Source organism: Salvelinus fontinalis, chromosome 9 (genome assembly GCF_029448725.1).
Source record: "Salvelinus fontinalis isolate EN_2023a chromosome 9, ASM2944872v1, whole genome shotgun sequence".
Taxonomy (NCBI): domain Eukaryota; kingdom Metazoa; phylum Chordata; class Actinopteri; order Salmoniformes; family Salmonidae; genus Salvelinus; species Salvelinus fontinalis.
The window spans coordinates 32,255,999-32,273,892 of NC_074673.1; the positions used below are offsets into that span (position 1 = coordinate 32,255,999).

Consider the following 17,894-nt stretch of genomic DNA (forward strand, 5'->3'; position numbering starts at 1 on the left):
TGGCTGTCTGAGGTTCTCTATGACTATCTGAACCAGACTATATCAACAACACTTATCACAGTAAATATATAGTGTACAGTGCAGTATGCTGTCTATTGACAATAATGTAAGAGGAAATACTGAATTCAGACCCTAAAGATTATCACTGTGAATGCTCTTGTCGGTTGTAGCTACTATGTGGGACAATATACCTCAGGAGATTTAACAACCCAAATCCAAACTCTCAAGTGATGCTATTAAGGATTCATAGTGATTGTATTAAGGAATCATAGAATGCAAGTGTGGATCTTGCACAGGTGTATGTTAGTCTCATGTTCAGGGTCCTTTCAGTGAATTGCTCTAAGATGTTTTGCAGTGCAACAGTGTTAAGGAGGTTGGGGCTAAATCAGAGGGGGTCATAAAAACATATACAGGTTCTATTAAAAAGCTTTCCTCATGTTGAGCTTCCACACAAACTACCAAAATACATAGTATGCACACATTATTTTATCATTTTAATTCATTTGAATACAGCAAAAAGTAGATACTTGGCATAGGAATTGGCCTTCTTTAGTGCATTTAGGTTAACTCAGATAACAATTTCCCCATTGAGCGGTCAATTAAATCATTCATCTAACATTATTTTGAGAGATTTTCCATCCAGATAGTTTGCATATTTTTTAAATCAGTAAATCAATTGGTACAACAAGACATCCAGCTATAAGTGTAAACCTGTCTATCTCAATACCCATTTCAGGTAAATAACCATAGCAAGCTGGAGTCTTATATCTCCCTCACTAACTTTAAGCATCAGCTGTCAGAGCTGCTTACCGATCATTGCACCTGTACACAGCCCATCTGTAAATAGCCCACCCAACTACCTCATCCCCATATTGTTATTTATTTTTTGCTCCTTTGCACCCCAGTAACTCTACTTGCACATTCATCTTCTGCACATCTAACACTCCAGTGTTTAATTGCTAAATTGTAATTATTTCGCCACTATGGCCTATTTTTTGCCTTACCTCCCTAATCTTACTACATTTGCACACACTGTATATAGATTTTTCTATTGTGTTATTGACTGTACGTTTGTTTATCCCATGTGTAACTCTGTGTTGTTTGTGCCACACTGCTTTGCTTTATCTTGGCCAGGTCGCAGTTGTAAATGAGAACTTGTTCTCAACTGGCCTACCTGGTTAAATAAAGGTGAAATATATATATTTTTTAAAATAATTCACTGAATGGCTCATTTTACCTTCAGTCAAATTGGGAAAGTGGTCTTAAGTTTAGGCATGACAGTCTGAATATTTTTGTTTCACTTTTCCTGTTGCGACATGACCAGAAACAGCAATGACACACACTTAAAAAAGCAGCTTTTAATAACTGTATACAATTACTGCAATCTCTCAGTAACTTTATCCAAATTAATAAAACAAAGATTTTCTATTATGTTGACACAGTGCCAGGGGATATCTAACAGACACTCCAAATAATACACACAACAAACATTTGTGTCATTGTTTCAAAACAAAAGCTGTTTTCATTTAAATTGTGAGTGCGTTTTGAATTGAGGGCTGTGTATACTGATATTGGTTGAAGGCTGCCATGCCATGAGTTATTAAGATAATACATTCTAGTCACTATAGGACTGAGCCCTGTCTTGTCTTGAAGTGTTGTTTACTGGTTCCTCTTCCACAGAAGGTATGTGGCAACCCTAGAAAAACCTGTTCTGTTTGTACAAATATATTATCCCCAGATCCTATAGTAATATCTAGATTGTGCCACTCAAATGTTCCTGTTTGATTGATTTTCCCTTCAAACGTATTAGACGATTAAATCAGTGAAAGAAAGTGCATACATTGTTGCTGATAAGTATATTAAGGGAAATCCACTCAACTCAATAAAAAAGCACCCATCGTCTCACACAGGTATTCAGGTCCATTCTAGGTATCCCTCTTAACACTTGTCTACTTAAAAAGGGAAAATAAGATATTGCGCCACATAGTAAAACATAACTAAACCCAAGACGGCAGTCCCTGAGATCTTATTGGTGGAAAGCATTTATGGAAACGGCATGATGGAGCAGCACGAGGAAGTCATTAAGAAGCTTACAGACTTTCAAGAAGATTAGATTTTACTCTTCTAATCCTACAGATTACAGCCGCGCAAGCCTGCTGACCGAATGTGCTTCATTTGTTGTACAATCTCTTTCCATTGATAATTTCTTGTTGCTCCTAACTCTCTGGAATATGTAGGCTAACAAGGAGTAGCAGGATTGATAGGAGGTTCAGGTGAGACTGTGTATAGCTCTAGTTGATAAAACAAAGTTCTGGAAAACAATTGATGCAACCAAGATTTGGCGCTGGTTTTGGTGGTTTTTAAATAGGATTTAACAGGAATTTATGTGGATTTCGGTTTTCATTAAAACTACAGACCGTCGCTAATGGATGAAGGCACTTCTCAGCCGTAACTAGACCAAACGACTGCTTCCACACTACAGAACCAACCTGGCCAGGCAGGCAGCGTGGGGATAGATAGGCCGGAGGAAGATCATCTCTTGGAGGCCTTTACAGATGGTGTCCATTGCTCCCTGTAGTGAGATGGAGACAGAGCCCTGCACTGGAGAGCAAGAGAAGCGGGTGGTGGAGACCAATGAGCCAGAGTTGAAGGAGGCCTACACAGATCCTGGTGACAAGGACAGTCAGAAAGAGAAGGAACTGTCCCATGGGCCTCAGCAGGAAGATACGGAGCCCCATGGGGAGGGAGACCCCAGGATAGAATGCCAGGGTGGAGGGAATGCTGGCACTACATTAAACACTCTCCCTATCCCAGAGAAGACAGAGACCCCCTGTGTGGAAGAGAGGAAGCTGAAGAAGACCCCGAGTTTTGCAAAAACAGTGAGGTTCAGCGAGATAGAGTCTGTGGAGGACAGGGAGAGCTCAGAGGAGTGTCTCTTCCCAGACCATGAGATGGTGCAGTGGATCTCCTCCAGCTTTGAGGAGCTGTTTCTGTCTGAAGACTGGGAGGACATCACAGGTATGTTACTCATTCAATACAGTCATCATCATAAAACTTTTAAACAATTATGATGTTGGAATATTGAAATGCTTTGTTGAAGCAATATTGCACTCATGGCAAACTTTGTTGTTCTATTGTAAACACATTTGTTACTCAATTGTTCTGGCACTGCCTGTAATTTGCTTGCAAATTTTTCGAGTCATGTTTCTTCATGGTCATGGCAATCTAATTAATGAAATTATGTTTCATTTAAACTGTATTACACAACATTATGCCCTTTCCTAATAGTTGTTTTTTTCTCCAAGTGCCTCTTTGATCAACCACAAGCAGATTAACCCTCTGCCACCTCTTTCACCCTCCCTCCTCCTTCTCTCTGTCCGTCCCTTGATCCTTCCTTCTCCCAGATGACCGGCTGTTGAGGAAGAAGGTGCTGGCGCCTGGCCCCCAGAAAGCTGAGCACCCAGCCTGGGGTCAGGAGGTCACAGTCAAAATGCAGGGAGTGCTGGAGGATCGGAGTGTGGTGGAGAAAGACCGTAAACTGGTGTTTGTCATCGGAGAGGGAGATGTCAACCAGGTGGGACCTAAAGACATTCTGATTGACAACAGGACAGGTTCCAACACACCTGTCCTGCACCCTGTCACACACAACTGCATTTGCTAAGCATAACACAGGGTTGGACTTATCCTTCAGAGAATGTACATGTGATAGCTATAGGTCTCAGTGTAGCCATAACACAACCAAACTAGAAATTGTCCATTGGTATTCTATATTTCTATAGTGTTTCAATGCATGCAAGGTAAATTAATAACTCTTCATCAATGGATTTTCATATGTGTGCCAATAAACCATTAACAGTGAGGGAGCTGTGGTAACACAGTGCTTTTTGACACACAGGCCCTGGAGGAGTGTGCTATAGCCATGCAACAGGACGAGATCACATTACTGTTGGCAGATTCACAGTACACCTATGGACTTCTGGGAAGGTAAACACCGCTGGGAGTGTCATGATCAACAGCACCACTGTAGGGAAAAGACACAATCACAACAATAATATATACAGTACAAGTCAAAGTTTGGACACACCTACTCATTCCATGGTTTTTCTTAATTTTTAAAAATATTTTCTACATTGTAGAATAATAGTGTAGACATCAAAACAATGAAATAACACATATAGAATCATGTAATAAGCAAAAAAGTGTTAAACAAATCAAAATATATTTTATATTTGAGATTATTCAAAGTAGCCAGCCTTTGCCTTGATGCCAGCTTTGCACACTCTTGGCATTCTCTCAACCAGCTTCATGAGGTAGTCAACTGGAATTCATTTAAATTAACAGCTGTGCCTTGTTAAAAGTTCATTTTAAGAACATTTCAAGAACTTTGTGCAGTCGCAAAAACCATAAAGCGATATGATGAAACTGGCACTCATGAGAACCGCCACATTAAAGGAAGACACAGAGTTACCTTCCACATCTCAACATCAACTGTTCAGAGGAGACTGAGTGAATCAAGCCTTATGGTCGATTTGCTGCAAGGAAACCACTACTAAAGGACACCAATAAGAAGAGACTTGCTTGAGCCAAGAAACACGAGCAATGGACATTAGACCGGTGGAAATCTGTCCTTTGGTCTGATGAGTCAAAATGTGCGATTTTTGGTTCCAACCGCCGTGTCTTTGTGAGACGCAGAGTAGGTGAACGGATGATCTCTGCAGGTCTGGTTCCCACCGTGAAGCATGGAGGAGGTGTGATGGTGTGGGGGTGCTTTGCTAATGACACTGTCTGTGATTTATTTAGAATTCAAGGCACACTTATTATGGCTACCAGAGCATTCTGCAGCGATACGTCATCCCATCTGGTTTGCGCTTAGTGGGACTATCATTTGTTGTGAAAACCCAAACATAGACTTGGCCATCCATCACCTCTCATTTTAAAAAGGAATGTAACATATATTACCACGCTAAGGGGCAGTTCTAGTGTACCTGCTGATCAGAGGGCAGCCTGACTAATGAACCATTAACGGGAGCAGATGGCCTCCTCCACACACCATTCACACTCGGCCAGAGGCCTCTATCCTCCCTCAGGCTCTATGGGATGACACCACTAAAATTACAGCCAATGGCTTGGGTTTACAACCCACGCCCCATTAATAAGCCATTGCATGTATAGAACGTAACACATTGACACCTGTGGAGCCGAAACAAACTCATATCATACTTCACATCCAATATTTACTTCAACATTGTAACCTGATCATTATTTTTCAAATTACCGCTTGAGTTGTAAAAGAAAACTAACTGAACGAAATGGCATAAATTCAGTTATTTGCTGGCAAATGTCATGCTACCTTCATAAAAATTGGAAAATAATTTTGTTCATCCACAGCCATATAACTGCGTGTTTCTAACAGGTAAACAAAATAGGATAAAGCTAATGAACAGTGTGCCACGCAACATGTGTAATCTCCCACATAGATTACCCAATCATCAGGTTGTTTAGGATCTTCCTCTTGATATTTACATACAACTGAATGTAGCTAATTGAGATGAGACAAACAATTTGTGGACAAAGCAGTATAAAGATAAAACAGCTGTCATATATAGATTTGTTGTTTGCACTCTACTTTCCAGAATATAGCCATTTCTGAGGATCCATGGGCAAGGGTTCCCTTAGACTGTGTCATGCCTCTGTGTGGTTTTATATTTCTTGCTAGAGCCTGATGCAGTGTAACGCGTGCATTGCAAGTCTTCGCCTCTGTTACGTGTGGTCCTATGCTATGTGTGAGGTCTTGTTTGTATTGAGTTTGTGGCGCTCTAGAGGTCCAGAGTAGTTGTTCAATTCTATTTTAGAAAAATAGGGGTGAGAGGAAGGTGATCCTCTGAGGTGAATCTCTCCCTCTGTTCCTGAGGTGAGTCCCCTGGTCTGTCTGTCCCTGAGGTGAGTCCCCTGGTCTGTCTGTCCCTGAGGTGAGTCCCCTGGTCTGTCTGTCCCTGAGGTGAGTCCCCTGGTCTGTCTGTCCCTGAGGTGAGTCCCCTGGTCTGTCTGTCCCTGAGGTGAGTCCCCTGGTCTGTCTGTCCCTGAGGTGAGTCCCCTCGTCTGTCTGTCCCTGAGGTGAGTCCCCTCGTCTGTCTGTCCCTGAGGTGAGTCCCCTCGTCTGTCTGTTTCTGAGGCAATTCCCTGGTCTGTGAGTAGACAGAGAGAGATAGAGAGGCAGGCAGACAGGCAGGCTGGAGCTCAGTTAATGATTGTTTTGATGCAGCTGATTAGGACTGTGTACTGTGGAGTCAAATTTAGCCCTTCCCCTGAGGTAGTTCTCCTGGGCCCCGTGCCAGCTCCTAAAAGGGTGGTGACTAAGCTGTTTGAGTAAATTCTCCCTGCTGTGATGTCCATCAATGAAATACAGCTAGTCGTGTCTAGGCTTGAAGCCTGAATGAGATCTTTTTAGAATATGTAACAGAGAGTTACATAAATGAATGAATGAAATGCTTTTTAAACCATGATGTGATTCAAAGTTGAAGGATGGTAAAATAATGTAAACTAAAATGTCAAGATAAAAGCTACTTTAAAAATAATACTGTGCAGTGTATTCTATTTGCAGAAGAAATGTGACAGTCCCAGTGTGTAAAAGGCATAAAATGACAGAAACGAAGAGGGAGAATGTCATTACTCTCTACCCATTCTCTGATGGATACATTGATTGAACCCTGTCGGTCGCCTGTTGCAGACAGCGGCAATATCTTTGTTGAGAGCACTTCACAGCTATTTGTCTGAATCAGACAGCCTGATTCACTGGTAGGGATGCACCTGGCGTATTGTGTGGGTGCTGCTGCCTGCTGCACCTGATCCTAAAAGACTTGGTCTGATGGATTATTACAGTGATGGTTTTACAGTATGTTAGGATATGGCCAAGGAAATCCCTGGAACAGTCTTCATGAGCAGCAATTTACCTGATTCCATACGACAGATAGGCTGGTGAGAGGTTTATGGGGTACATCGAGTGGAAAGCACACTGACATTTGTGCTGCCAGATCTGGCAGGAATGAGCCATGGAACATAGCAATAAAGGATTGACTCCATCATCACAGCCGTCTCTGACACAAGTACCTTATGTCAAAAGCATCCTGAAACAGGGTCAGAGCATTTCCGGAGAGATACAGACTGGACTCTGTCATTTGCCACATCATAATCATAAACCCATGGAGAGCAACATCTGTGGATCTGCACTCAGGCCAAAGACAAACACCGTTAAAATGTCCTGGGGGCATGAGGAGTCTGCCCCCCCTCAACTCCTTACAGACCCAAAGTCAACAACACAAACATGTGCACTGACAGCTGTTGTGATTGCATTAGGTTTATTCAGGATAAAGATCATCTTTGCAAATATTAGGAAAGGTTATAAATTCCAGTTGTAGTCATCAGTTGACACCCTTTTTATTTGACATCTGTTCAAAACACTGAATTCATATCTTTGATTCATTTTGTAATAGAAAAGGGGCTACACACTATAACAGGACTGCAAGGGGAAGTTGCACGAGAAAGTCCTATTCAACAGAACAGAATTTTTGGCAGATTTTTGTTTTCTTGGCAGAGATGAAAGCCATGTTAATGATGCATGATGGAGAGAGCAGTTTTTATTTACTATGATACTGGGACATGTCAAACAGTCTAATGAACACACCTAACAGGGCTTTGTAGAGTCAACCCATGGTCTATCCACTATTTGATGTGCTGTGTAATAGTCAAAGGGTGAGGAATACTATCCATTTAACTCATGCAGAAGGATTACCACATTCCAAACATGTGAGACCGGCAAAGAAAAATTGGATACACAATGGCTCAGATGGCTATCATGCTCAGATTTCTGCATGGAGCAAAGCAAACAAGTTTGTCCAAAGAAAGAGGTGAGGAATATCTCCTGCATTGATCTCAGGTGTACTGGGCCTGCTGGCCACTGGAGCCTAGGTATGAAAACTGCAATGATCAGCCAGTACTGGTGGGACTGGAGCTTGTCTTCAGTTTAGTGGTGTCCTCTTCATCTAAAGGTTGAATGTTTACCTACACACACACACACACACACACACACACACACACACACACACACACACACACACACACACACACACACACACACACACACACACACACACACACACACACACACTAGTGGATTTGGCTAGGGTGACAGCCAGGCAGCCTCTGGCTGAATGTGATATCAAATGAAGCCACATCTGAAGCATTTTAAAGTCAACTAGGCATATCATATCACTTTTCCAATCTAATTCCAAACATCAACACACATCTTGAAAGCCGTGCCGTATTTCTGCTCTCCGAAGGTACACTATATATACAAAGTATGTGGACACCCGTTCAAATAAGTGGATTTGACTATTTAAGTCACACCCGTTGCTGACAGGTGTATAAAATCGAGCACACAGCCATGCAATCTCCATAGACAAACATTGGCAGTAGAATGGTCTTACTGAAGAGCTCAGTGACTTTCAATGTGGCACCGTCATAGGATGCCACCTTTCTAACAAGTCAGTTCGTCAAATCTCTGCCGTGCTAGAGCTGCCTCGGTCAACTGTAAGTGCTGTTATTGTGAAGTGGAAGCATCTAGGAGCAACAATGGCTCAGCTGCGAAGTGGTAGGCCACACAAGCTCACAGAACGGGACTGCCGAGTGCTGAAGCGCAAAAATTGTCTTTCCTCGTTTGCAACACTCACTACCGAGTTCCAAACTGCCTCTGGAAGCAATGTCAGCACAAGAACTGCACATCGGGAGCTTCATGAAATGGGTTTCCATGGCCGAGCACACAAGCCTGAGATCACCATGTGCAATCCCAAGCATCGGCTGAAGTGGTGTAAAACTTGCCGCCATTGGACTCTGGAGCAGTGGAAACATGTTTTCTGGAGTAATGACTCACACTTCACCATCTGGCAGTCCGAGGGACAAATGCATAGTGCCAACTGTAAAGTTTGGTGTATGAGGAATATAATGGTCTGGGGATGTTTTTCATGGTTCGTGCTAGGTCCCTTAGTTCCAGTGAAGGGACATCTTAATGCTACAGCATACAATGACATTCTAGACGATGCTGTGCTTCCGACTTCGTGGCAACAGTTTTGGGGAAGGCCCTTTCCTGTTTCAGCATGACAAAGAGGTCCTACAGAAATGGTTTGTTGAGATCGGTGTGGAAGAACTTTTTATTTATTTATTTATTTATTTATTTTATTGGGGGGTGTGGAAGAACTTGACTGGCCTGCACAGAACCCTGGCCTCAACCCCATCAAACATCTTTGGGATGAAATTGGAACGCTGACTGCGAGCCAGGCCTAATTGCACAACATCCATGCCCTTTCCTTACTAACGCTCTTGAGACTGAATGGAAGCAAGTCCCTGCAGCAATGTTTCAACATCTAGTGGAAAGCCTTCCCAGAAGAGTGGAGGCTGTTATAGCAGTAAAGGGGGGGGACCAACTCCATATTAAAGCCCATGATTTTGGAATGAGATGTTCTACGAGCAGGTGTCCACATACTTACGGTCATGTAGTGTACCTTGAGGCATGGTTAATAGCATTGATTGGTCCATTAGTTGTTTAAAGTGACTCCCACAGTGAGCACAATGGTTTGATAGTGTCTCGTACGGTAAAAAAAAAAACTGTTGTTAAATCATATTAGAAGTTTTGGTCAGTTTCTTTATTTACCCAGAACCCACAGGAAATGTGTGATGATCAGGTAGCACCTTTTCACCTTCCTGGGAATGTACTTAAGAGTGACTTGGTAAACACTTCTCAGGACTCAAGTCTTTCCCCATCTCCTTTGAGACACACCCATATCCAGCGGGGAATGTAGCTGCTTAAGGTAACAGTGACATTCTTAGAAGAAAAGAGAGCATGCAGACAAAGTGAGCCACAAACCAGACCACCACCATGTGAGAGGTTGTGAACTCTGGGTTCTGATAAATGACTTGTCTGATGAGTGAGGGTATATGTGGGTGTTTGCTATTCTCAATGAAAATGTATCATTTGCAATGACATATGACACATAAGACAAATATACCCACACACGCACGTACGTACGCACGCACGCAAACACACACACACACTGTACACTCACACATACACTTTGTGTGAAAGTCTGTTTGCAACAGGGATATGAATCAACACATCCAGCCCTGGTAACTCCCATCCTTTTCCAAGCTTTGAGAAAGACCAGAACAAGAGAAAAGAACTGGCTGTAACTTGTTCTCTGGCATTAATAACAATAGACTCAGCCATCCAATTGTGTTTGGTCCAAAGATTTGAATGGTAGTAGTATTTTAAATCCATAGCCACCAGTACAGTCAGTAATAGTCACTTTGGAAAGTGAAACTCTTGTTTTGGTAAAACATGAACTCCTATGAAACTACTTCTTACCTCTGGTACTTACACTGTAATAGGGCATTTCCACATAAAAAGCCCATGAACACTAACATGTGATGATCATATTATGAGTACATCAAATTTGATGTCAAATGAGCTAAAAGTCTATTATTTTTTTTTAAATGAAGGCATACAGTGCATTCAGTGCAACGTATTCAGACCTTGACTTTTTCAAAATGTTATGTTACAGCCTTATTCTAAAATGGATTAAATTAATGAATCTACACACAATACCCCACAATGACAAAGCAAACTGTTTTTTTTAAATTCTAGCAATTTTATTAAAACCAAAATACCCAAATACCTTATTTACAAAAGTATTCAGACCCTTAGCTATGATACTGGAAATTGAGCTCAGGTACATCGTGTCTCCATCGATCATCCTTGATGTTTCTACAAATCAAATCAAATTTTATTTGTCACATACACATGGTTAGCAGATGTTAATGCGAGTGTAGCGAAATTCTTGTGCTTCTAGTTCTGACAATGCAGTAATAACCAACGAGTAATCTTACCTAACAATTTCACAACTACTACCTTATACACACAAGTGTAAAGGGATGAAGAATATGTACATAAAAATATATGAATGAGTGATGGTACAGAACGGCATAGGCAAGATGCAGTAGATGGTATAGAGTACAATATATACATATGAGATGAGTAATGTAGGGTATGTAAACATATAAAAGTGTCATTGTTTAAAGTGGCTAGTGATACATTTTTTACATCAATTTTTCCATTATTAAAGTGGCTGGAGTTGAGTCAGTATGTTGGCAGCAGCCACTCAATGTTAGTGGTGGCTGTTTAACAGTCTGATGGCCTTGAGATAGAAGCTGTTTTTCAGTCTCTCGGTCCCTGCTTTGATGCACCTGTACTGACCTCGCCTTCTAGATGATAGCGGGGTGAACAGGCAGTGGCTCAGGTGGTTGTCCTTGATGATCTTTATGGCCTGGAGTAGGTGTAGGTGTCCTGGAGGGCAAGTAGTTTGCCCCCGGTGATGCGTTGTACAGACCTCACTACCCTCTGGAGAGCCTTACGGTTGTGGGCGGAGCAGTTGCCGTACCAGGCGGTGATACAGCCCGACAGGATGCTCTCAATTGTGCATCTGTAAAGGTTTGTGAATGCTTTTGGTGACAAGCCGAATTTCTTCAGCCTCCTGAGGTTGAAGAGGCGCTGCTGCGCCTTCTTCACCAAGCTGTCTGTGTGGGTGGACCAATTCAGTTTGTCCGTGATGTGTACGCCGAAGAACTTAAAACTTACTACCCTCTCCACTACTGTCCCGTCGATGTGGATAGGGGGGTGCTCCCTCTGCTGTTCACAATCATCTCCTTTGTTTTGTTGACGTTGAGTGTGATGTTATTTTCCTGACACCACACTCCGAGGGCCCTCACCTCCTCCCTGTAGGCTGTGTCGTCGTTGTTGGTAATCAAGCCTACCACTGTAGTGTCGTCTGCAAACTTAATGATTGAGTTGGAGGCGTGCATGGCCACGCAGACGTGGGTGAACAGGGAGTACAGGAGAGGGCTCAGAACGCACCCTTGTGGGGCCCCAGTGTTGAGGATCAGCGGGGTGGAGATGTTGTTACCTACCCTCACCACCTGGGGGCGGCCCGTCAGGAAGTCCAGTACCCAGTTGCACAGGGCGGGGTCGAGACCCAGGTTCTCGAGCTTGATGACGAGTTTGGAGGGTACTATGGTGTTAAATGCTGAGTTGTAGTCGATGAACAGCATTCTCACATAGGTATTCCTCTTGTCCAGATGGGTTAGGGCAGTGTGCAGTGTGGTTGTGATTGCGTCGTCTGTGGACCAATTGGGGGCGTTAAGCAAATTGGAGTGGGTCTAGGGTGTCAGGTAGGGTGGAGGTGATATGGTCCTTGACTAGTCTCTCAAAGCACTTCATGATGACAGAAGTGAGTGCTACAGTGCAGTAGTCATTTAGCTCAGTTACCTTAGCTTTCTTGGGAACAGGAACAATGGTGGCCCTCTTGAAGCATGTGGGAACAGCCGACTGGGATAAGGATTGATTGAATATGTCCATAAACACACCAGCCAGCTGGTCTGAGCATGCTCTGAGGACACGGCTGGGGATGCCGTCTGGGCCTGCAGCCTTGCGAGGGTTAACACGTTTAAATGTTTTATTCACGTCGGCTGCAGTGAAGGAGAGTCCACAGGTTTTGGTAGCGGGCCGTGTCAGTGGCACTGTATTGTCCTCAAAGCGAGCAAAAAAGTTGTTTAGTCTGTCTGGGAGCAAGACATCCTGGTCCGCAACGGGGCTGGTTTTCTTTTTGTAATCCGTGATTGACTGTAGAACCTACAACTTGATTGGAGTCCACCTGTGGTAAATTCAATTAATTGGACATGATTTGGAAAGGCAAACACCTGTCTATATAAGGGCCCGCAGTTGACAGTGCATGTCAGAGCAAAAACCAAGCCATGAGGTTAAGGGAATTGTCAGTAGTGAGACGAGACAGGATTGTGTCGAGGCACAGATATAGGGAAATGTACAAAAAAAAAATCTGCAACATTGAAGGTCCCCATGAACACAGTGGCCTCCATCATTCTTAAATGGAAGAAGTTTGGAATGTAACGGCTATCGTCATATTCCTCCTCCTCCTCGGACGAGGAGAGGCGAGACGGATCGGACCAATACGCAGAGTGGTTAGGGTTCATAATGATTTATTATAACGAAACTGAAACTGACTTACAAAACAAATAAACGAAGTGCATAAACCGATACAGTACCGTGTGGTGCAACAAACACCGACACGGAAACAAACACCCACAAAATACACGTGAAACCCAGGCTGCCTAAGTATGATTCTCAATCAGGGACAACGATTGACAGCTGTCTCTGATTGAGAATCAAAAAGGAAAACAGGTCAGGAACGTGACATAACCCCCCCCTTAAGGTGCGAACTCCGGGCGCACCAGCATAAACTCTAGGGGAGGGTCTGGGTGGGCGTCTGTCCACGGTGGCGGCTCTGGCGCTGGTCGTGGTCCCCACCCCACCATAGTCAAACCCCGCTTCCATGGCCTCCTCCCAATGGCCACCCTCCATGTCAATCCCACCATACCAAAGGGCAGCACCGGACTGAGGGGCAGCTCCGGACTGAGGGGCAGCTCCGGACTGAGGGGCAGCTCCGGACTGAGGGGCGGATCCTGGCTGGACGGCTCTGGCGGATCCTGGCTGGACGGCTCTGGCGGATCCTGGCTGGACGGCTCTGGCGGATCCTGGCTGGCTGGCTCTGGCGGATCCTGGCTGGCTGGCTCTGGCAGCTCCTGGCTGGACGGCTCTGGCAGCTCCTGGCTGGACGGCTCTGGCTGGTCCTGGCTGGACGGCTCTGGCTGGTCCTGGCTGGACGGCTCTGGCTGGTCCTGGCTGGACGGCTCTGGCGGCTCGGGACAGATGGACAGCGCTGGGCAGGCAGACAGTTCAGACAGCGCTGGGCAGGCAGACAGTTCAGACAGCGCTGGGCAGGCAGACAGCCCAGACAATGCTGGGAAGGCAGGCAGTTCAGACTCAGGCTGCGCTGGAGAGGAGGAAGGCTCTGACAGCGCTGGACAGGTGGGAGCAGCTGGAGAGAGAACCCGGAGAGACAGCCTGGTGCGGGGGGCTGCCACCGGAGGACTGGTACGTGGAGGTGGCACCGGGTATACCGGACCGTGAAGGAGGACACGCGCTCTTGAGCACCGAGCCTCCCCAAACCTACCAGGTTGAATGGTCCCCGTAGCCCTGCCAGTGCGGCGAGGTGGAATAGCCCGCACTGGGCTATGCTGGCGAACCAGGGACACCATCTGTAAGGCTGGTGCCATGTACGCCGGCCCGAGGAGACGTACTGGAGGCCAGATATGTTGGGCCGGCTTCATGGCACCCGGTTCGATGCCCAACCTAGCCCTACCAGTGCGGTGAGGTGGAATAGCCCGCACTGGGCTAAGCACGCGTACTGGGGACACCGTGCGCTTTACCACATAACACGGTGTCTGACCAGTACGACGCCCTCTCACTCCACGGTAAGCACGGGGAGTTGGCTCAGGTATCCTACCCGGCTTTGCCACACTCCGCGTGTGCCCCCCCCCCCCAAGAAATTTTTGGGTCTGACTCTCGGGCTCTCAACCGCGTCGCCGCGCTGCCTCCTCATACCAGCGCCTCTCTGCCTTCGCTGCTTCCATCTCCGCCTTGGGACGGCGATATTCCCCTGGCTGAGCCCAGGGTCCTTTGCCGTCCAGGATCTCCTCCCAAGTCCACGAGTCCTGTGTCCTCGGTCTCTGCTGCTGCTGCTGTCTGTTCCCACTCTGCTTGATCCTTTTGGGGTGGGTGTTTCTTTAACGGCAGTCGTAATCCTCCTCCTCAGCATGGATGGATCGGACCAATACGCAGAGTGGTTAGGGTTCATAATGATTTATTATATTGAAACTGAAACTTACAAAACAAATAAACAAAGTGCATAAACCGATACAGTACCGTGTGGTGCAACAAACACCGACACGGAAACAAACACTCACAAAACCCACGTGAAACCCGGGCTGCCTAAGTATGATTCTCAATCAGGGACAACGATTGACAGCTGTCTCTGATTGAGAATCATACCCGGCCGAACACAAACATCCCAACATAGAAAATCAAACATAGACAAACCCACCCAACTCACGCCCTGACCAACTAAATAAATACAAGAAAAAGGAAAACAGGTCAGGAACGTGACATGAAACCATCAAGACACTCCCTAGAGCTGGCCGCCCGGCCAAACTAAGCAATCAGGGGAGAAGGGCCTTGGTCAGGGAGGTGACCAAGAACCCGATGGTCACTCTGACAGAACTCCAGAGTTCCTCTGTGTAGTCAGTAGCTAGGTTTCCAACCAATTGGCGACAGATTAAAACATATATAAAAAAAATTGCCACGTGAGCTCTAGCCAACAGCTCGCAGATACAGTGAGGGTAGTCTGTGCGTATAGGCTAGTCTACATGATAAGATTATTATGATAAGAGTGAGAATATTTGTATTTGTCAAACGGCAGTCAAGCATCGATCATCATCGATAATCATGTCACCAGAATATTCTTTGCAAAGGAGCATAAAGATCAGTGCACTTTCACCACCCTGTAATAAACTACATGGTTTCCCGAATTGTAGTGGGATTTGGACCACACACCATATCATCACGTGACTCCAAGTTTACTTCAATATAATGGTTATTATATCAATATTTGCGCAAAAAGGCATTTTCATCGCCATTTCTCACATAATCAATTGTATAAATCTGTCAGGATTTAGACAATTGTACAGAAACTTACTGTTCCCATCACAGCTGTCATGATTTTTCTTTTTACATGATGACTTTACTCGCATAAAAACTGTGGATGGAAACGTGGTTAGTTTGTAGAATAATAGCAAAACATGCAAAGGAGGATATTACATTTTTTGTTTTACATTGTTCTTTTACCGGATGTTAATCCACTTCACTTACTGTAGTTTAATAACCAAAATATATTTTTTCAAACTCAAGGTGTCTTTCTTCAGACATCTTTGAATCTTAATTTGGATAAGATATTTAAGAGTTTTTGGAAAACGTTTGTCTTTTACCTAATAGGGCTATCTTTTTTTATACCAGCCCTACCTTGTCACAACACAACTGATTGGCTCAAACGCATTAAGAAGGAAAGAAATTCCACAAATTAACTTTTAATGAGGCACACCTGTTAATTTTTATGCATTCCAGGTGACTACCTCATGATGCTGGTTAAGAAAATGACAAGAGTGTGCAAAGCTGTCATCAAGGCAAAAGGTGGCTATTTCAAAGATTCTCAAATATAAAATATATTTTGATTTGTTTAACACTTTTTTGGTTACTACATGATTCCATATGTGTTATTTCATAGTTTTGATGTCTTCACTATTATTCTACAATGTAGAAAATAGTAAAAATAAAGAAAAACCCTTGAATGAATAGGTGTGTCCAAACTTTTGACTGGTACTGTAATTAAAGTGATACATCCAAGTCTCCCAGCGTCATTCTGTCACCGTGAAATTGCCCAATAGTAACCTTTCATTTGTTAAGCAATACTCTGAGTGCTTGTGTTTTTGCATGTACAGTATGTGTGTGTGTGTGTGTGTGTGTGTTTGTGTAAGCGAGTGCATGTGTGTGTGCATATGTTGGTATCTTATGCTTATCTCTTATCAACCCAGTCTCATTGTAAAATGATACAGCCCAGAACATGTACTTCTGCTTTATTTTTGTAACACTGGTAGGAGGATATTTATTGGAAATTTCTCACAGAAAGAGTTTGCTTGTGAAAGTTCCTGCATGCGTGTGTATGCGTGTTCATGTGCATGTGTGTGTGTGTGTGTGTGTGTTGGTGTCTGGCTGAAAGGCCCATCAGATGAAATAAGCTGCTGTGACGCATCATCCCAGATATGTGTAAGCAGGACTGACCACTGAGGGGAACGTGTGATCGAGGTGTGGCTCTCTGAACCCAAGGTAGACTGTGACTCCCTCCCCATCGTGACGTCAACAACTACATTACCAGGGTCAAAATCAAGCTTTGACTCTTCCTGAGCCATCGTGAATGACTAAAAATAATGTCTTATAAACCAGTTTTACAACAGAATCAAACATGCTCAGAAGGGTTCAGCAGGCTAAACCATGGTCAGTGGGGGCAAAAAGATAAGGAGGAGGGATTCCTCATTTTCTGCTGAAAAAGTCCTTGTATGAGGTGTTGTCAGTCATTGATAGCCTGGAAATATTGTGTTTCCTTCAATTGAACTCTTTTGTGTGTGTGTGTGTGTGTGTGTGTGTGTGTGTGTGTGTGTGTGTGTGTGTGTGTGTGTGTGTGTGTGTGTGTGTGTGCATGTGCGTGTGCGTGTGCGTGTGTGTGTGTAGTCACGTGATTGAGAAGTTCGAATTTATGGACTGTGTTTGTAGCTTTCCTGGCACGCTAGTAGCAGGCTGACAAGAGGCCACACCCAGCTCTCACCCAGCAGGAGCAGGCCGTCTAGCACAGACAACTACAGCACACACGATTAGATCTGCTGATTTTCAGATCAGCAGCAAGACTAAAATATAAACAGGTTTAGGGAGATGACTATTAGAATGAATAAACTATACAGTTTGAAGGTGTGCTTGTAATTCTTTAGTTTTATTCAAGACTAGTAGTTTGGTTGGCCTGTATGTATTGCAACAATAACTGTCTTCTCTCAGGATGTGTGTGACCTGTGCTTGTGCTCACCCAGCCTGGCCTCAACAGCAGCCGCTCACTGAATGTTTATCTTTTGGACTTCATGCTAGCAGCAAACCCCACACTTATCTCTCCCATCGACACAACCCTCATTGTAATATGATACTGCCTTGGAACTGCTCTACTTCTGCTTTTTATATCTGTGTTGAGAGGATATTTACTGGGGGGTGGACTCCCTCAATGTAGTTAAGGTTCTGTGAGAAGAGTTTAATGTAGTTAGCGATGGTTCTAAGTTTAGCT

The 17,894-nt window shown here is 44.3% G+C and overlaps 1 protein-coding gene across 1 annotated transcript in view; it reads left to right on the forward strand.

The window, feature by feature from the left end:
- The first annotated feature begins 2,156 nt into the window (after nt 1-2,156).
- The window catches only part of LOC129862433 (peptidyl-prolyl cis-trans isomerase FKBP8-like), a 56,224-nt gene continuing 40,486 nt past the window's right edge, over nt 2,157-17,894 (forward strand). Inside the window, exons 1-3 of the mRNA XM_055934118.1 lie at nt 2,157-3,018; nt 3,405-3,574; nt 3,896-3,984. Coding sequence (XP_055790093.1) covers nt 2,556-3,018; nt 3,405-3,574; nt 3,896-3,984 — 722 coding nt within the window. The 5' untranslated portion in view covers nt 2,157-2,555. The remainder of the gene's footprint in view (nt 3,019-3,404; nt 3,575-3,895; nt 3,985-17,894) is intronic.